We start from the raw sequence: 21,622 nt of genomic DNA on the forward strand, positions 1-21,622 counted from the left end.
TCACAACTTCCCTGGGAAACCCATTCCAGTGCCTCACCACCCTAACAGTAAAGAACTTCCTCCTTATATCCAATCTAAACTTCCCCTGTTTAAGTTTGAACCTGTTACCCCTTGTCGTATCCTTTGACCTGCTGGTCACGCTCCTTTTGATACAGCCCAGGATAAGGTTGGGTTTCCGGGCTGCAGGCACATACTGAAGCCGGCTCATGTTCATTTTCTCATCAACCAACACCCCCAAGTCCTTCTCCACAGGGCTGCTCTGAATCTCTTCTCTGCCCAACCTGTAGCTGTGCCTGGGATTGCTCCGACCCAGGTATAGGACCTTGCACTTGGTATGGTTAAACTTCATGAGGTTGGCATTAGCCCACCTCACAAGCGTGTCAAGGTTCCTCTGGATGGCATTCCTTCCCTCCAGTGGATCAACCGAATCAAACAGCTTGGTGTCATCAGCAAACTTGCTGAGGGAGCACTCAATCCCACTGTCCATGTCAGCAATGAAGATGTTAAACAGGACTAGTCCCAGCACCGATCCCTGAGGGACACCACTCGTTACCGGTCTCCAGCCGGACATTGAGCCACTGACCACAATTCTTTGTGTGTGGCTGTCATGGTTTAAACCCAGTCAGGTAACTCGTTCACTCACTCCCCTCCTTCTTTCCCTCTCCCTACTCCCGGAGGGACAGAGAGGAGAATCAAAAGAATGCAATGCCCACGGGTTGAGATAAGAACAGTTTAGTAACTAAGGTATAACACAAATCACTACTGCTGCCACCAATGATAACAATGATAAAGGAAATAACAAGGGAAGAGAATACAACACCTCAGCACCAGCCGACCGATAACTCGCCCCCCCCAGCCCGACCAAGCACCGACCCATACCTCCTCCAACCCTGCAGTCTCCCAGCCCTTCCGGCTAACTCCCAGTTACATCCTGGGCATGACGTGCTGTGGTATGGAATACCTCTTTGGTCAGTTTGGGTCAGGTGTCCTGTCTCTGCTTCCTCCCGGCTTCCCCTCCTCCCTGGCAGAGCATGAGGCTCACAAAGTCCTTGGCCAAACCAAAATATCATTGTTATCAGCTCTGTTCCCAGGCCAAAAGTCAGAACACTGCACTGCACCAGCTACCAAGAAAGAGAAAAATGACTGCTACTGCTGAACCCAGGACAGTGGCCATCCAGCCAGCTCTTTATCCCCTGAGTGGTCCATCCATCAAATTGATGTCTCTCCAATTTAGAGACAAGGATGTTGTGTGGGACAGTGTCGAATGCTTTGCACAAGTCCAGGTAGATGACATCAACTGCTCTGCCCCTGTCCATCAGTTCTGTAGCCCCATCACAGAAGGCCACCAAATTGGTCAGGCAGGATTTCCCCTTAGTGAAGCCATGCTGGCTGTCACCAAGCACCTTGTTGTTTTTCATGTGCCTTAGCATGCCTTCCAGGAGAATCTGCTCCAAGATTTTGCCAGGCACAAAGGTGAGACTGACTGGTCTGTAGTTCCCCGGGTCATCCATTTTCCCCTTCTTGAAAATGGGGGTTATATTTCCCTTTTTCCAGTCATTGGGAACTTCACCTGACTGCCATGATTTCTCAAATATGATGGCCAGCGGCTTCGCAACTTCATTCGCCAGCTCCTTCAGGACCCTCGGATGGATCTCATCAGGTCCCATGGACTTGTGCACATTCAGATTTTTAAGATGGTCTCGAACCATTTCCTCTCCTACAGTGGGCGCAAGGTCTTCATTCTCACAGTCCCTGCATCTGCCTTCCAAGACTTGGGTGGTTTGGTCAGAGCCTTTGGCAGTGAAGACCGTGGCAAAGAAGTCATTCAGAACCTCAGCCTCTTTAGCGTCCTGAAAATTCCAGAAGCAATGACTTTGTATGTGGAAGATGGATGTATATAATGCTGGGTACCATGGAAAATGCCCCTAAGAAACAGGTATGAATACAGGAAATCATACACAGGGTATAACAGTATGCTACAACAGCTAGTGGGGGGATATAATGAATGCAAATGGTAAGTTCAACATTGTGTTTTTGTCTTCAGGACTCTTAGTACCAATAACAGTGAGTGGATGCCTGAGAATGACTGAAAACTCCCCTGGCAAACAGGGTAATTCCCCCAACACAGTGCATTTTAAGTAAGTCCTCACAACAGCCAGCCTCTTGGTGTGTTGTGAATACCAGAAATAGGAACACACATAGGTGCATTGTCCTATCCTACACCTCTTCAGGCTGCAGGTAAGGCATAGTGGCTCCCTCCCTCTCCTACCAGCTCACTCTGCCTTGCATAATAAGAGGTATGGGCTGTTCTCACAGTTCTCACCTCCACCTCCATGTGACTGAACTTGAAGTGGGAGTATTGAAATAGTACTTTCTCAAATATTTGCTTATCCTGGGTCATTGTGTTGATAATTTGAAGACATATTTAAACACATGGATAGTTAAATAACCACTTAGTTTAAGAAACCTGGTTGTAAACAAGAATCAAGAATTCCCCTGTTAATTCTCACATGTAAAAGACACTAGAATTTTCTAGGCTCTTAAGAATATTCTAACATCTGAAAGTAATCAGGTATTCAGGATATGCCTGAATGTCACTAAATATGACAAACATTGTCAGATCTTTCACATTATCAACCACGCTGTCATACACGTCACTAGAATCTGCTGTGTTTTTTGCTGGTGGTTTGATTAGTCCTTTGCTCACAACATAATACTGCCCAGTGAGGACCAGAACCAAGTACATGTATTTTCTGCCATGCGCATCCAGTCTGGAATAAGTATCCTGAGCAGAATAACATGCATCAACAGCAAAGTAGGTCCCATTCCAAATGGTTGCAGCTGTTCGGAAAGACAATATTGGCAAATATAGTTGGTGTTCTTATTCCCGTTAGAATCTCTAAAGTTCCCCCACCCCTTCCTTTTTTTCTTTTTTTTAATTTTTTTTTTAATTTCTGCAAAAATTATAAATTTGGTTGAACAGCAAATTCTAGTAATAATCCTTTGCATCAGAAGCAAATGCAAATCCAAATCCACTTAGATTTTGGCTAAGTATCAACACCCAGGTTTTGACTGGTAGTGGATGAGAAAATGAACATGAGCCGGCTTCAGTGTGCACTCGCAGCCCAGAAATCCAACCTTATCCTGGGCTGCATCAAAAGGAGCGTGACCAGCAGGTCCAAGGAGGTGATCCTGCCCCTCTGCTCTGCTCTTGTGAGACCTCACCTGGAGTATTGTGTGCAGTTCTGGTGTCCTCAACATAAAAAGGACATGGAACTGTTGGAACAAGTCCAGAGGAGGGCCACGAGGATGATCAGGGGACTGGAGAACCTCCTGTATGAAGACAGGCTGAGGAACTTGGGGCTGTTCAGCCTGGAGAAGAGAAGGCTGCATGGAGACCTCATAGCAGCCTTCCAGTATCTGAAGGGGGGCACCTATAGGGATGCTGGAGAGGGACTCTTCATTAGGGACCATAGTGACAGGACAAGGGGTAACAGGTTAAAACTTAAACAGGGGAAGTTTAGATTGGATATAAGGAGGAAGTTTTTTGCTGTTAGGGTGGTGAGGCACTGGAATGGGTTGCCAAGGAAGTTGTGAATGCTCCATCATGCAATGCAGTGTTAAAGGCCAGGCTGCAGAGAGCCTTGGGCAACATGGCTTAGTGTGAGGTGACCCTGCCCACGGCAGGGGGGTTGGAACTAGATGATCTTAAGGTCCTTCCCAACCCTAACTATTCTATCATTCTATGATTCTGTGACTGTCCTTTCCTACCAGAGAAGGGTTCCACTTCTTTGGATCTGGTCCTTCCTCTTTGAATGCTACCAAATAATAAATCTGACTGTGCTAGAAAAATTGGACAAAACAACCTTTGAACTAATGCAGAAAGTCTTTCTGCTAAATACTTAATAATTGTCCGTAACAACTATTAAAGGGGGATTTCTTTGTAAATTACTTCACAGATTTCTAGGGATTTCATGTGCAGGGGAGTGGGATCTTCTGATTGCTTGTGCTGAGCTTATCTTTGGAAGCAATAGGAGAATTACCTGCACCTCTACTTTGCTAACTAGGAGAGGAGATACCAGGAGCTTGTGGCTTATATCTCAGCTGAGGATGTTGAACAGCAGTCCTTGCTCCTTTCTCTAAGCAGATCATACAACACATTTCCCAAAGGCTGCTCAGCCTTGATTTCAGAGTAGGTGAACTTCTGATGGTGGCATTAATCAACAAGGGATTTACCAAACATGTTAATTCCTATGTCTATACAGAGTATGTTCTGGTGTTTATTATTTTGTTCTCCAGCCTTATTCTCCTTACATGTTGTGCTGACAGCACTGTAACATTGACATTCCCTAGTCATACATGTTTATGAAACTAACTGCTTTGGATAACGACTCGCCATTCTTTCCAGCACACCCACAATCAAATCCATTGTAGTTCATTGTGTTCAATGAGGATGCAGCTGTCCCATGAAATAGCAACTTCTCATTATTTTTATTTTTGTTCTTTGCACAGACAGACATCTTTTTTACTTGGTATGTCTGCCAGAGCAAGGGATTTTGTATTCTTTCAATCTGCAAAGTTACAAAATAGAACTATATTTATACTGGTAGAGAGCAATATTTATCATGGCAGGAAAGCATTAAAACAAACCCAGACTTCAAGAATTACAGTAATTTTCAATATGCCTTGTTAGCATGTGGTTTGGGTTGGGGAACTGAATACCCGACCCTGCTGTAAAATAATAAACCGAAGCAGCTTATCAGTTTTTCAAGCTTGGTAATTTTTGGCATACACTTGTTTTCTGTAGTATACCAGGTACACAGGCAATCATGGTAGCGATGCGTTATCATTTTTAGAAATATGCTATTGCACCACTGCCAGAGTCAATGATATAAGATGCCTTCTGTATATCCTTATCACCTTTACCTATGATTTTCTCACTAAATGATAGACTGCAATGATAGCATTACATTGAATTAAAGTTTCTTTTCTACATGTCAGTTTGGAAGTCAGAATTACTTCCTTTGCTGTGTAGTTTAGCAACCTATAAGAATTATAGGTTCAACATAAGGATTATGTAAAAATAAGTTGGTGGAAAAATACATGTTGCTGGCTCCTTATGCCAACAATGTGAATGTAGTTCAGGAGGAAACTGTCTATGTCAAAGTACAATGATAAAGGCGTTATTGTAACAGCTTTCCGTTTTCAATGGAAAATTACTTCAATGTCATTACCTGAGTTTTTTCTATTGTATTATTTTGTTCTATTTGTGTCTTAATGACCAAGCTCATTGAACCTCATGATGGAAGAAAATTTTTCAAACACATATCCTTACTCTTAAGTTTATCATATTTTCTCCTATTTATCACTCCTTCTGATTCTGAATAATTTCATCTTCCCCCTGGTAATTAAACCTCTGTGCGCTGTGCTGCAGACTTTTCAACAAGCAGGATCAGATCTTGATACTTTGGATAAAATCAGGTCTAGCTGAAAGGCTCTGGAACTGACAGGGAAGTAGTAAACTAGTAAAAAGATTTGTGGCCAGTCTACAATGATTTTGTATTTTCGTTTGTATTCTATTATTCATATTGGCTTATGCTTCCATTTCAATACAGAATTTCCTAATTGGAAATACTACATTAACTACTGAGTACAACATTAGATGAACACAGAATCAGCCTGAAGACTGATGGTCAAGGATTTTCACTATTAGAAGACAGAAATGGCAAGGCAGCTCTTGGGAAATTAGATTTTATTTATATCCACCCTGTACAGTGCTGGAGAGGATGTCATATGAAAGGTGTATTAGGTTTCAGACACCTTATAAACAAGTATTTAGAAAGTATATTAACATTTTCAGCCTAAGAATTCACTTTTTTCCCTCCCCATAGTATTTCACCTTCTCTATGACACAGCTGCCACAGCCCTTCTTAAATCTGGACTGAACTTTCAGATATTCCTCACAAAATGGCTCAAGATTCACCACTTTGACCTGTTTGTTTTCCATGTCTTCCCAGTGTGAAGGGAGTGTTATTGGCTGCTTATCTGCAAAACAGACATTGCATTATTATCACAGATATCTAGCTCAGTTTTGTAGGCATATCTTACAAACCAATTGCATGTACAGGGCTGAGAGGACAATACCTTACACAATGCTTTATCCCAAGAATACTCTCCGTCTTCAATAGATCCCTGGCTCTGTAATGCACTGCTAAGACTTTACATTTTCTGTAGTCTAATTACCCCCATGCAAATATCTAACTAAAACAACTTTGAAAACACAAAGGAATTTCATGTATTCTCCATACTCCACTTCCTTTGTGAGACTTAAGCATAGAATCTATGTTCAGCATGCCATTTCTACAGATAATATTTAAAATAGGTGTTCTGACTGCAGTCATATCTGCCATTAATTATGAAAGTACAACTGCTGGCTATGGCATGCATGGGGGAAAGAAAAAAAATCAAAAAAGAAAGAGAAAACAGCTATGACTGGATTATTTCTTTGTGACACCCCAGTTTGCATTTATCAGAATTATCATTCAATGATCACTATTAAAGGAAAGTTACAAAGCTATAATTTACCTTCATTCTTTGACACACGTTGAATGTTTGTGGTTATTCCTTGGTCATCATTAGCCTGTAGAGTATTCATATCAACCTTGTAGCTCTTCCCATTAATTTTGACTGCAAGATGTGGCTTTTTAGCTATTATGGCATCCTCCAGCTGCATATTTGTAATTTTATCAAAAGCAACAAAGCTGTCATTGCTTTCTGGATACCTCCATTCTACCAGGTTATAAATATGTTCTGCCTTGGATCGTTCTTCTTCAGTGTCCTTAAGGTTTTGGATTATTTTTTGAACTTCTATAGAAACCCAACAAACGTCCTTGGTAATACCAGAAATTTTAATGCAAGGGGGGAAAAGTTTATTTTCAAACTGAATAGTAACATGCTTTCTACTCTGGAGATCCTTCAAAGTGTCAATTTGCCTCTGATCAAAATGTTCAATTAGCTCATCTGAAATAATGTTTTCAAAATGATCTTTTAAAATTAAATCCTTTAACCAAGACTCAGTTTTATCCACATTTGTTTGGCTTTCTCCACAGATTTGGAATGTGGCTAAATCAACTTTCTTCTCCAAATCCACAGTCTTTTTCTTCCCACTTGGTTGTTTTTTAACCTGGAAAAATGCTGTGAAGAAATACACGTTAATTATTACTTTTAAGTAAAAGATCTTTAGTTCCACGTGCCCATGCACACAGAAAATCCACCTACTTACACTTAAGCAGAGACATAAATGAATTTATTGTAGATGAATTTGAATCTTCTCTTTTCTTCATGCTTCTGTAAAAGTCTTTGAGCATATTTGTTTGGAAGACGACTATTTTAATTTTTTGCAAATGCTGTACTGATCTTTTGCTTGCAAATTCCACTATAGCATCCAACATGTCATCAGCTACCTTTGCTGGACTCTGTCCTGCTGGACCTAAACAAAAATAAAAAGCATGTCTCAGTGAACAGTACTTAAATCAAGACAGCATCCAGAAAACAGAGACCATGTCCCCAGCTCATACAGACTGGTGTCCCTCTCTCCCCTCACTCCATTATGCTTTCTGTCCAAAGCCCCACGCTTAACCACAGCTTTACACCTAAGACTGGAGCTCAAGGAGCTGACACCCTACACAGAGCCAGGAACCCCTTCTGGGATTTGCCTTCATTTACTTTGAAACTCCAACAAGAACTTCAGCCTGAACATCCCCGATATTTTTAATTCCATGCACCACTAACTCTATCCCCATCTTTAAACTGGGTACCAAAGTAAAACCAAATAAAAACTAGCAGAGGCACAAGTATGCATTGTATTTCAACATACAAACAGGAACACCAAGCTCAAAATAATTGCTTTCATTCCCCTACAACAAACCTGAAGTGCAACCTACAGCTTATCCTGAAATGTTGGGGGGAGCCCTGCCAATTTCAGGCAATGCATCTCTTGGACAGCCATCGTGACACCAGCATGCAGATGGCGTTGGCAGTCCAAGGGACCTGGACTAACCCACACACTGATGCACACACCAGCTCCTACCCTACCCAGGCATGCTGAGCAAGGACCAGCTCATAATTTCTATTTCCCAAGTCAATGGGAGCCTTGGTCTGAGAAGGATACCTTGCTCTCTGCAAGTCCCAATCCCCAGGCTAACCAGAAGCTTAAACCAAATAAGCTAGCCTGCCTCCAAGCCCTCCACTGGAGCAGGTAGGCTGAAACAAGATCTATAAAGGTAAAAAACACAGGTATTCTGTACCCAGCCCACAATTTCCATAGTCAGCCAGTTTTGTTCTCAGGACAATTCCATCTTTCTTCACCTACAAACCCCAACCCCAGCCCTTATATGTGGCTGAAAGCCCAAAGCAAGGTCTATGGGAAGTTTCAAGGAAGTTGCAGGGTTGCCAGCTGAGATACACAGTCTGTTTTGGGGCAGAATGTCTTTTACAGAACAATACCTTTTCTTTAGGGGTTTTTGCTCCACTGATGTTGACTGTAATATTTATACTTTTTTTTTTTACAAAAAGCATCTTTGAAGTGTGCAGGGGGTATTTGAACTGACTAGAATGAACTTTCACAAATTACAGCTTACAGAGTTTCTTGTACAAGTTTACTGTTATCCATATCAGTGGTACTAATTCTGCCCTAGTTTCTGAACTACTCCCATCACAGCCTTCATTGCTTTCCTAAGAAATTGCAAGCCTTTTCCAATTGCTGGGAAGGCGACAGATTTGTACATCCTTAGCTCGCACTCATTAAGCACTTTGGAAACCTGACTGTTCATGTTCCTGTTGTGAATCAAGTGGATGATTTTACTGCATAGCAGTTTTCCACCTTTGAAACTGCCCAGCTGGAAAAGAGAAGATAGAGAAGGAGACATAATATTTTTGAAGTGGCTGTCTCTCCTGATAGGACAGCTGGTTATATTGATGATAGAAGCAGAAACAGTAGAAAGAGATCCACTGTGAGCTTTATTATTCTGATTTCAGTTGAGTCCAGTTTTCTCTGTTAATATTTTGATTGCAGAACTTCTTTGAGAAAGTAATACAAGTAGTTGTGTGTTTTCTAATTTCCCAAAATCTCTGCTGCAAGGTATTTGCCTGTTAAGCACAACTTAAGAATTTATGTTTAATTTAAATAAAGCTCACTTTTATTAGAAAACATGCCAATAGAATGTGCACAATTCATTTATGTGAGAAATCCTTTCTTTTATGTCACTTACTCTGTGAAAGCTCAAACCCTTATTCTGCAGAATAGCTGAACAGTTAAAATACCACCATTAAGATATCTAAGAACTGTGGTATGGAATCTTTCAAAAGATGCTTGTGTTTTTCAGAGCACTCATGTTTGATTGCAAACACCTCAGAAGGGAGTCACACCGTGAGGATGAATGGACCGATGAACCATACCACTGGTCACAAAGGTAACAACTGATTGTGTGGTGCTCTGCATGTGCTGAGGTCAGGCTGATAAACAGTGAGAGCCTGCACAGCCAAAGGCTGGGAGAAATATCCAGGACACTCCATCTTGAAAGTTAACTCCTGGATTCAGAGCAGGAACATTTTCTTTGTGCAACCAGAATGCGTTCCTTTCTGCACCCATAGAAGCCAACCACAGTGAGTTGGGATGTTACTGCTCTGCTGGTCTGGCAGAATGCAGACCATAGAAGAACTCATGATGAGGGCGATAAGCAAGGTTACACTATTTCAATTAGAAAGAATTATGTATTTGTGAATTCATACAGCTCAGATTTGCTATTAGCTTTTAAAGGCCAGTCCTGCACTTGCTTACACCAAAATACAGCCTTCCACTACTCTGTTCAGTTTCAAAACTTGCGCTCTCGTGTAGCTGACAACAGACTTTTAAAGATTTCTGAAAGTGAAAGCTATTTACATACCATACTGAGCACATTCTGCTTCTACATGGGAACCAGCAGCAGCCATTATTGCTTTGAAGACCCCTTAAATTATATGAGAAAAGCATACACATTCATTAAGTCAACATAGCCATTTCTACTCAAAACTCCACCCAACTTCTGTACTCTACAAATATCCCGAATTCTCACATGGTATAAGATCCCACAAAGTGCAAAACCTTGCCCGTTCTCCTAATTCTGCTCCTTGACACACAACACAGCTGCAAAGAGAACACTGATTTCATTATTGATTAGAAATCATTAAAAACAACTCCTATTTCATTGTTTCACCATCCAGTAGAAGGCCCTCACCAAACTCACCGATTGCTTTAAATTATACCACCTGATGTCTTCCATGCTTGCAATTCACAATGTCACCAAAGAATCTCTGCTTCTTACAGGTCACTCAACCAGGACTTTGGCTCACAGTGACAGGAACAGTTTGTCAGGATTATATTTGATGTGAAAATTTCCTTTTATTTAAGCATTTTTGTTTTTATACAAGAAAAATCTGGTCAAATGACTTCTGTCTGAATAGTCTGGAAACTAAATGGAATATTCAGGTCACATACAGAACCCATTTAATATCTGTCTCCTAACTAATTGCAACTCTCTCTCATCTGAAAAATACTTCATGGAAGTTTCACATATGGACAATTCTTCCCCCTACGCCCTTCTAAAAAGTAGCCCAAAATTATCACTAAAGATCTACATGTTTATATATGTGATGTGGCATCAAATGTTGGATTTGATATGCTTACAATAACCTCTGTATCCTCCTCGGTAATATCTCCACTAGTTACTTGGAGTGTAATGGAACCAATCTGCATTTCATGAACTGCCAGTGCATCAGTTGAAACAGGCCTAATAATACCTACAAAGGAAAGAAAAATACTTTAACACACTTATCCTCTAGTTGGGGTATTATTCTCTTCCATCGATAGAAACATCAACTTTTAATTTCAAGGAATGTGCTCTAGATCACTTTAATGGACATAGAGAGTCTCTGCCTTTCTCTTTACTCCATTTCTAAAAGCAGGAAGGCACAGTGTTATTCCCATTTAAATACTGTGAAAGTGAAACTATTTCTATTCTTGTAAATTCACACAGAATAAATTTGGAAAGGGACTCTTGGGGTTATCTGATCTGACTAGCTCTGTAACCAAGTTTCCCCGAATTAACTCTTACAAGAAATGCAGTATGCAGCTGAAGTATTTGCAGTAATGGAGATCACATCACACCAATTTTGTAAGCTATTTCATCTCTACCCTTACAGACATAACATTGTTCTTTACTTCTAGTCTAAATTTGTCTAGTTAATATTTTACCTGCACATTCTTAACTTAATCTCACTGATACTCAAAGCAACTGAGAAGAAAGAGCTATATATTCTTATGAATAAGGCTCTGTCACTGATGCAATTCACTCATATGTTTTTGCTATTGTGTCACACTACCGCCAATTAATAAATGGAATGAAAATTCTCCATTCTGTATATCTCTACATAGGAGATGGGCAGAAATACATGTTACTTATGGCTTGTTTGGGAAATCGATACCAAGTTCTTATACCCTTTGAGTAGGACAAAGTAATGGTTCTCCTACCAGGACATCCTCTTCCATGTGATAAGACAGGCCTCACTAACATGAGCATGCCCTCAACAAAAGAAATTACGATTTTTACAAATGGAGTTTAAGAATGCCAGTCCACTAGGAGGAAAAAAAAATGCTCTGTGTCTTAATGCCATTTTATCTGTTTCCTGATATGTATAGTCTCTTTACAGTATTTGCATTCTCCCGTGTCCCACCTCCTACTTGCTAGCCATTACACAATTTACTTGACCATGATGCTGCAGCATTGCAACTTTCACCTACTCTACATTGTAGTTCCATGTTAAAAGCCTGAGGAAAAATAAAAAAAGAAAGGTACCAAACATAGGAATATTCAGTATGTAATTCTGAAATACTGTACTTAAGAGTCATGTAGGTCTTGCTGAGCCATCTGACATGCTTTACAGTCATGTTTAGGTATCATTAATAACAGTGGAAGACTCAGTGTGAATACTGTGATAATAGATACCATCTTTGTGTTGCCAGACCTCCTCTGTCAAAAGATGAGTGAGCATCTACAGGTGTTTACAGTGCCAGCAGCAAGGCCAATTTTGCCTGCAGCTTATGCTTGCTGAGAGTTTCTATTCCAGAGATACTGGAGAGACAGCCCATTGTTACTGACCAACTGCTAAATTATTCCCCTTAGAAAGCAATATAATTAAAATATTGTAAGGCATAACTAGAACAGTATGTGACATAAATGGCTTTCTCCTGAGAACTACCTGAATATTATCCACATTGTTCGGATTCAAGACAAAACGAACTTCCTGGAGAGTCCTCCAAGTGTGACTACTACTGAACTTGAATACCGCATCAAACATTAATTTAGAAACAATGCTTTTAGGAAATCTGAATCCTCCAGTCCCAATAGCTGGGAAAGTGATTGATTTCAGTCCAAGTTCTTCAGTTTTCTTCAAGCACCCTCTCTGTGAGGAAATTTTTCCTAGTATCCAATCTAAACCTTCCCTGGCACATCTTGAGGCCTTTAACTCTTGTCCTATCACTTGTTACTTGGACAAAGAGACTGAACTCCACCTCACTGCAACCTCCTTTCAGGCAGTTGTAGAGAGCAGTAAGGTTTCCCCTGAGCCTTCTCCAGACTAAACCACCCCAGTTCCCTCAGCCATTCCTCATAAGAATTGTGCTCCAGACCCTTCATCTAATTTGTTTCTCTTCTCCAGACCTGCTGCAGCACCTCAATGTCTCTTTCATAGTGAAGGGCCCAGAACTGAACACAGTATTTGAGGTGCAGCCTCACCAGTGCTGAGTACAGGGGGATTGTGACTTCCCTGCTCCTTCACATCAAGTTAGAGGGGAAGCAGAAAATTAAACACCTACCATGGCTTCCTGAACATTTTTCTCCTCAACTTGGATGCAGAGACCTTCGTTTGTTGTAACCATCTGCAGATGATCTCTAGCCATCTGAAGATCCCCTTTTCCCTTCTCCTCTTGGCTTTCTCTCAACTTAAGGTTTCCCAAGCTTGAAGTCTGCAGTATCGGGGAGGATAATTCAGCTGCAAACACTTTTTAAACTGCCTCACTCAGAGCCTGAACAGTTCCTTCTGCATCATCCACAAGATGAATCTCCTTCAAGCTGATGTCCCCCTTGTATTCTTTCAAGGTCTCCTTGATGGAGGCTACAATTGAATACGTACACAGTTCCAGTGGGAAGCCAAAAATCCCTCCACTTATAGCGGGCAGAGCTATAGAACGATGATGAAATGTTTCAGCCAGTTGTAGACTTCTCTTCACTGTCTGTCTTAACAAGCACACACACTGTTCTGCTTCATCCTTCCTCCACCTGGGCCCAACAGCGTGAATTATGTTCTTGCAGGGGAGTTTCCCTCCACCCGTGATAACCGCACACCCAGGCTGCAAGCTCCCGCTCTTCTTCACCAGCTCATCACACTCCTGCTGTATCTCTGGACCAGCTGCATTTAACAGCGCCCAAGCAACACCACCGTTGTGTTTTAGGTCTTCATTAGATGCATTTACCACAACATCAACGGGATGAGTGCACAAGTCATCTTCATAAACTGCTACTACAACTCCACCTGGCAGCATTTTCTTAAAGCAGAGCTTGCTTTCCTGTGTATCACCAACTTTTTCACCCACCTTTTCTTGTTGGTGCTGTTCTTCTTCCAGACTAATCAAACAGCCAAATTTCTGCTTTGCCTCAAACACATGACTCTTTCCTCTCAATGAAGAGCTCTTTGGCTCCTGGCTTATCAATTTGCACAGTTTTCAAGTAAAGGGATGAGAGGATTTTTTCAAATGTGGTGACTGCATTTTGTACTTCTGCTCTTGGTCCACTCACAGAAATACACGGTGTCTTGGTGTCAAAACGTATTGTCATGCCTTTCTTCTTCAATTTAAGATAAACATTGGATTTTTCCTGCTCTACAAACTGCACTACCACCACTGACTTAGCCGGGATTACTTTTTCCATATGTTTGTTTCTGTCTATAAAATCAGTCAGTTTCTGATAAACTTCTGCTACATCCTTAGAAAATCCAGCAATAATCACTTGATTCTCTTTTCCATGTTTATCAATGACTATGGTTTCCTGGGAAGAACGCAAGGAGGCAAGAAGACTCTTCCGCTCACTTCTTTCTCTGCACTGTCCACTGCTGCTCTGTTGCCTGCAATCACCACCGTCTCCTCAGAAATCTCAGTTATGATCAAAGCAACATTTTTCACCAATCTGTTTTTCAAGTCTTTCCAACCTGCTGAATTTACTTTACATTTTATGGTGATGTAACATGCCATGATACATGAGAACTCAGTAGAAGCATCTTGCTTCCATGTCTTGATCAAGTTAATCATTGGCTTTTTCTGCTCTGAGAGGGATGATGATGGGCACAACATAATTTCTGGGTGTGCACAGTCTGTCTGGGGCCATTTTAGCTCACAATGGCAAATTGCCAGTTCCTGGTTTATGTCTTGCATCAGTTTGGTCTGTCTTTGTAAAACTGCCAGACATACGGATCTAGCGGCACCCCAATGGGGTCTGGCATCTTGACAGTTGGTCTTTCTTCTCCATAGAGAGCTGTTCCCAAGGACTGGTAACATGGATGCACGGAAATTAGTGTCTGTTCCAGGAAATGCTGCTTTTCCAAGACCGCGTTTACATCTAAAAGTTAGCACACATACATGCAAACACACATGATTAAGTTCAAATCAAGCAAATGATTCTGAATAGAATTACACTGAATAATGATTTCACTTCTTTTCATTTGAAAGAGCTACTCTTATGTCTTTCTGATTTCCAAACTACTCTGTAGGGGACAAGATAAGAGGCCTGGCTCCAGCCAGCTTGGTGAATATGCTTGTGCCTGTACTTACCTGTACAGTTACACCTTGCTGTCATTTGCTAAGGAAACCCCACCCCGCAGCAGGGCCATACCAACATACTGTTACGGAATGTTCCTTACTCTCAACTTACAATAAAATTCTTTGTGCCACAGAATGTTTGCTTTCCTTTTTTTTTTTTTTGACATTCCGGTGGGCATGGACAAAGGAAATTAATTATAATGTTGGTGGGGATTTGAAACTACATGACAATGATCCAAGTTACCTATTAACTTGATGTGCAAAATATTCGTAAGCAAATTCTAAGAGTCAGAAGAAAAACAATTCCCTGGCAGATATATTTAATTAAAGGAATTTACTAAGCTGGGGTCTCCTAACCCAGAGATATTTACCCGAGGTTACACTGGCATAAAAATGGGATGGTGATTCAACAAAAGGCATAGTAACAAGATTGCTCTTCAGCTCTGCTCTTCCCTGATAATGAAGATATTTGACCTTCATTAGTTTCTGAAAGCTACCTGTGAAAACTGCAGTCACTGACAGATCCTGCTTCCTCTGCCTGTAAGCACAATTAATGTTGTATTGCAGATAAAAGCCTGTGTAAAGGGGGAAAACACAACAGTGGGAACATCCCACGCACAAAACGAGTATTGAGCTGTCTTGGGTAACATACAAACCAGAGAGATTCTGAAAGCCTAGACATGCAGCAGTATTTGTAAATCCAGAGCACTCCCCAGGAACAGGACAGTGTACACTGGCTTTAGCGACAGCAAGACAAGTTTCTCCTAATGCCCAAATTCATGCTCATTTTCTGTCAGGTCCTCTCCCTGAGAGCAATTTGGTCAGGCTGAGGAGAGTGCCACCTTCGTGATCACAGAAAGTAATGATGGCCAAGTTCTCCTTGGGGAAGAACTGGACGTCTGACACGGTCCCCCACCATTCTGCGCACTCTCGAAGTAGACGGTGATGTAGTCTGTGGAAACGCTGGCTGGTATGTTTTCAGCCTTGATGCTGCGGGTCAGTTCAAGAAGCCTGGCAGTCATGTGGAATTCTTTAACCCTCTTGTTTTGTGAACATTTTTTGACAAGTTCTTCAGTATCTGTAAACAAGAACGGCACAAACTGACTGTGCTTTCCTGAGCCATTAGCAGCCCCAGCTACCACTTCTGGCAGAGAAATGAGCTGAATCTGCTTTTCCTTGTTTGCAGCAAAGCTGTCTTTGGTGCCAAGTCACTCTGTGGATTAGAACAGGGGAAATGCACACAGCCAGGTGACTCTCAGCTATTCACTACCACTATGCTTCTGTTCCCCTCTTATTCATCTCTTGTATCAACTAAGCGCTTCTCATTGTTCCACCGTCTCCTCAGATGGAGACTTTATACACTTCAGTAATTTGCAGAAATCATCTCCACCCTCAGTGTGCTTCTAATTCTGCTCCACCTAACTCAAAACAAGAGACGCACAATGAAACATTCCCATCCAATTTCAATTAGTGAAGATACCTCAATTTTTTCACAGGCACTTTCATGGAGGTGTATATAAAGACTTACATCTTTCTTCAGAAACTACAGTCCAGGTACTTGTTTAAAACTGTCTGAATCTCTAACAGGAGAGGAATCAAGCTGTGTGTCCTGATTTAGGCTGGGAGAGAGTTAAGTTTTCTTCCCAGTAGCTGGTGCATTGCTGTGTTTCAGCTTTAGTCTGAGAACAACACTGATAACACATGGATGTTTAAGCTGTTCCTCAGTAGCATTTACCCTGGTCAAGGACTTTTCAGTCTCTCATGCTCTGCCAGTAAGGAAGGGCACAAGAAGCTGGGAGGGAGCAGAGAGAGGACACCTGACCCAAACCAGCGAAAGGGGTATTCCATACCACAGCACATCACATTCAGCATATAAACTGGGGGGAATTACCCAGAAGGGGTTGGGGGGAAATGAGGAGTGCGAGCGAGTGGCTGCATGGTGCTGAGTTACCAGCTGGGCTTAAAGCAGGACACTCTGAAAGCCATTGCTCACACATACACATGGAAATGAACAACAGTGCTCATCCTGGCTTACCGATGCTTTTTGTAAAAGTAGGTACAGCAACATATATTTCAGGTATCACTTCCATAGTGAAGTCATCATCTGCTGCCAGGCCACTGATGCTCTCCAAAAGCAGACATAAGCATTTTGGACTGCATTCCTGTATGTTTTCAAAGACCACTGAAGGCGAGGTCTCCCTGGGCTTCTCTGCGATGTTTGTTGCAGAGCCAGCTTCCTCCTGGAGTTCACCACTTGCAACAAAGCTTTCTGCTTTCTGCAAGGCTTCTGCATCATCTTTAACTGAAAGAAACAAGCCACATGACATATCGCTACACATTTCCTGCAATAAGCAGATTTTGCTCACCCCTTCTCTCACAGTATTTGATTAGTTAGAGATCACCTAGCTAATCAAATACTGCAGGATACCCGGGACATTTTGGGATCCAAACCAGCCCAGATGCAATATTCTGCAGGCAGCTTCTTCAGTGGCACAAAAGTAGCCATGAGTTAAACAAGTCCAAGGTCACTGGTATGTCTCCAGGTCCAAGACGAATAAAATAACATAAAATCCATTGAGATAATTGCCCAAGGCAGCTCAGGCATTGCTAAGGTTAGTGAGAGGCCCTGCAGCCTCTGTGTCTGTTTCTTACCCGAGGTCTAACAAAGTCTGAACGTAGCTCGGGACATTCACAGGCACCACAAGCCAGCAGTAACTCTGCACAATTCAGTGCAAAGCCTCCTGATGACCACCATGCCCTGCCATCAGTGCAGCATTATGGACATGAAGAACCCAGGTGCACAAAAGGCTGGCAGGGACACAACAAAACTTTGCAGATAGACAATATAACAGGTGCCCTCCGAGCACTCCAGAAGTACAGCGGCTGCCAGAGAAAGGCAATTTGCCAGCCTTGCAGACATGTGAGGGTGGAGGCAGGAAAGAACCTCCAAATGGGTACATCCTCCTCTGCATGCCTGAGTAAATTAAAAGTGTCATGCGGTGACACAACTGTCCAACAGGCCACAGCAAGCAGCAGTCAGGATGGCGAGGGACCAAAGGGCACCTGAGGGGGCTCAAGATGGCTCAAGACTCACAAAGAAAAGCAGCTCCTCACCCCAATGAGCACAACCAGGAACATAAACCCCTCTCACTTTGGTAACCAGCACATCCCTGCAGCATGGTGGGGAGATGAGCATCGCATGGAGCCCTGGCGCTCACAACTCTCAATGTAAACCTGTAGGTCCACCATCTCCCACTGTGGCACAGAACACTGAACTGAGGGAAGAGAAGATCAGTGGAGCAGTTGCACCCCTGACCAGGGATGGGGGAGAACAAGGTCTCTCCTTGCTTTTGCTCAGAACACCCAAAAATCCCTAAATCCTGGGGTAGTGCCCAACAGGCCGCCCATGGGGGGCGGCCCCAAGGATGGAGACAGGGAAGGCTCGAGCAGGTGGCAGCACAAACAGGCTGGCTCTGCCTGCTCACCGAGTGTACAAACTTTCCCAAGGCACAACAACTGATTCCAAACCCGTAACTTTCACAGAACACAGCTGCCTTTGAAGGCCCACCAGCATAAGCCAGACAAGAGAAAAACGAAAGAAATAATCACAGAAGCAACAGCTCTGCAGATGCCAGTTACTCATTTCTAGATTGCCGACAGGAATCATTGACTGCACTATGCATAGTGAAGAAAGTACAAAACAGCCAAACCTGAAAACTAGGCTGACCCAACAAAGCGACCAAGAGCAGTACCTGGAGATTTTTCAGGGTCCTCTCTAGTATAACTAAAAACCAGTAGGTGTCAACTTTGAACACCTGAATTTGAGAGGAGGAAAACCACCCAAAACAGCACCAAACAAAACTTCACAGAGAAAGGAAAAGATGGGGCGGTAATTACTGAAGAACTTCCCGATTAACAGGTCTGTCTTGGGTCTGAATGCTTACTCTTTACAGATGTGGGTATATTTGGGTGTGCAGTACTGCTTTCTAGATTGCTTTCTGAATCATAAGGCTCAGCATAGTACTGCTGAAAGTGGACCTAACTGGAGTCACTGAGGTTCAGGGGAGATGCACCTCTTGCCTTTAGACTCTTGCAGTTAGACTCTTTTAACTGCAGAGAGCAAAATGACATCAGGCCTGGGCTTCAGACCTTCAATCTATGTGTTTCTATGCAGATCTTAGAGCAGTTGTGCAGGATAAGGGAACTAAATCCATCTCTGGAGATGTCCCTCTGGTTAAAAAGGCTCTTTTAGAAGCTAAAATCAGGCTTGTGGTCTAGGCCTGGCAAAGTGAACTCCACCCTTGGTGATCCAGCCTACAGTGTCCCTGGCCAGACATCTTTCCCTGTATCACCTGAGCCAGGCTGCCAAACTCAGAAACTTTCAGCACAGCTCCCCACGGAATTGGAGCTGTGTGTGGAGAAAAGCACCAACATTTTTGTTTTACAAAGAACCAGCACAAGGGTGACAATAACATTTTACCTTTTGGTTGAAGGTTACTCGTGGTATCCAGAGCCTAAAATAAAAAAAAAAAAGAAGACACCAGTGACTGATTTGACACTCATACCACTACTGCTAAGCTCTGGCAAGAATTCTAATTTTTATTCACCTTTGTGGGACTTACTTAATTTTTCTTCAAACACCTCCTCTTCAGCAGCTAGTGCTGTGTCAGGCTCTGTGACAATCAACTTCAGTTTTCCTTTTTCTCCCAAATACAGCTGATGAGACTGTCTCTCAAGAACACGTTGCTTCACTAAATAAAAGCAAAAAAACCCACTGATAATCTGAATGGAAACATGACTTGAAATTATGCATCAGCTTTCCATGATTACATTAGGACACACGTGCCGTCCCGCACACACAAAACTGAAGAGCTTTAACCTCACAACGCTAATAAAGAACACGCAAGGCTTCCCTTCCGAAGCAGTACAGGAGAGGGTGTCCCTTCTGCAAAAAGCCCACCAGAGATGCAAAGCTCAGCTGCACTACAGATCCCCGGTGGGCAGCCCTGCACAGGGGCTGCAGCACAAGCACCCTGCTAATGGCCCCCGCGCCTTGCACACCCTCGCCCTGCCAGTGTCAAAAGGGCTTTGGGCTGTCTGTCCTGAGCTTACCTGCTGGGTGAGTCAGCAACGGGGAAGCATGATAAGGCAAAGGGGGAAAAAAAGTGTATATATATGTTAATGCGCATGCATGTACACACATGTACATGCATACATTTAACGTAACCACAGCTAAATGCTTTCCACCTTGCTGCACGTTTTGATAAATACATGCATGTTATACGTAATTTTTAATATATACCTGCACTATAATACATATAAAGTTATACCCACATAAACTTCATTATTCCAAGTGCAATCTAGAGAACATTACTCTGTCTAATACATATATGCGTATATATATACACAGGGATATATTTATTACCTTGTAGCCTGGAGCTATTAAAAATGCAATCTAGAGGCTAGTACTAGCAAATTTAAGCAAGTACACGTAAGCAAATACGTATTATACATCCTACATTGCATATTACGGGATGTGTATGAGGCATTATATACTATAGATTTGTATATTACATACCAGCCAGTATATATCGCATCACATGCAATAATTAAGTCATTATATATATTTTTAGAAAGTTACGACTCGTGAGTCACAACGCAGCTCACACTCGCTCCGTACGCAGCCCCAGCCCCAGCCCGTTTCTCGGGGGAAGGCAGAGGCAGCCCCGGCCGTCCCGGCCCCCGCCGGCCCCCTCGCACCGGCCCCCGCCCCACCCTGGCTGCTCACCTTCGGGGTGCACGAAGCAGACGAGGAGGTGCCCGGTCACCGTCCCGGTCCCGGCCCGCAGCTCGCACTCGCCGCCACCCGAGCGCTTCTGGCTCTGGAAGTAGCGGAGCAGCTTCTTCCTCAGGGCGGGGGGCGGCTCGGCGGAGCCCCAGTCGCCGCGCACCAGCAGCGGGAAGCCGCCCGGCGGCTGCCCCGCCATGGCCGCCCGGCTCCGGTCTGTGCCCCGCTACCTTTCGGTTTCGCTTCCCGGCAAGGGCTGCCGGGCGCGGCCGCTTTAGCCAGGCGGCGGCTGCCGGCGGGTCCAGGGACGCCGCGGAGAGGGGCGAGGAGCGGGCACTGCGCCTGGAAGGGGTTCCCGCCCCTCCCCGTTTCTCCGCTGTCGTCTGCCGCGACACACCTGCCCCGGGCCGCCTCCCCGCAGCCGCCAGGCACAGCTTCGCACCTCCGCCCTTACATTCCTTTCCCCGATAGAAGCTCCTAACCCACCCAAAGCCGCCCCGGGCACCCCCTTCACGCTACTAAAATGTCCTCCCTCTGCCCGTGCTGGGAGCTGACAGCCAACAAGGTCATCCCTTTGCTCTGCCTCTCGCTTTGCTTTTCGGTCACGGTAAACTCATTTGGGGAAGCAGCATCCTCTACCCGTCACCTGCACAGAGCCCAGTGCTGCAGTTTCTTCTCTGCGCTTGATGCCCTAAACACCTGTAATGCACGTACCAGTGAAAAAACACCTTGGTGGTCATGCAGAGGCTGAGGACAGATGAGTTACTATCCTCTGCAGAGAAAGCCCTGACTGCTGCAGGTAACCCATCTGCTGCCATGCAGCACCCAGAGCCATCACCTCTGGCTCTTGTTACATCGATGAACCAGTGACTGCAGCTATTTGTCACAGGGATTGACTAAGTTTGTTCATTTTCAAAGCAAAACTTAAG

The 21,622-nt window shown here is 43.4% G+C and overlaps 1 protein-coding gene across 1 annotated transcript; it reads right to left on the bottom strand.

The window, feature by feature from the left end:
- Positions 1–2,168: 2,168 nt before the first annotated feature.
- On the bottom strand, positions 2,169–21,195 carry LOC133273940 (protein mono-ADP-ribosyltransferase PARP14-like). Its single transcript, XM_061462668.1, is given in 22 exon segments — positions 2,169–2,841; positions 4,397–4,571; positions 5,900–6,045; positions 6,586–7,194; positions 7,283–7,489; positions 8,750–8,897; positions 9,270–9,304; positions 9,945–10,009; positions 10,689–10,836; positions 11,800–11,863; positions 12,295–12,491; positions 12,907–13,754; positions 13,756–14,170; positions 14,173–14,541; positions 14,544–14,705; positions 15,748–15,810; positions 15,813–15,983; positions 16,941–17,201; positions 19,386–19,419; positions 19,513–19,524; positions 19,526–19,656; positions 20,694–21,195. Coding segments are annotated over 22 exon segments (4,749 nt in total). The 5' UTR covers positions 20,893–21,195; the 3' UTR covers positions 2,169–2,551.
- Positions 21,196–21,622: the final 427 nt, after the last annotated feature.

This window comes from Pezoporus flaviventris, unplaced genomic scaffold, assembly GCF_033815535.1.
Source record: "Pezoporus flaviventris isolate CSIRO_AGI_PZ_B2104156 unplaced genomic scaffold, CSIRO_AGI_Pfla_v1 ptg000001l, whole genome shotgun sequence".
Classification (NCBI taxonomy): Eukaryota; Metazoa; Chordata; class Aves; order Psittaciformes; family Psittacidae; genus Pezoporus; species Pezoporus flaviventris.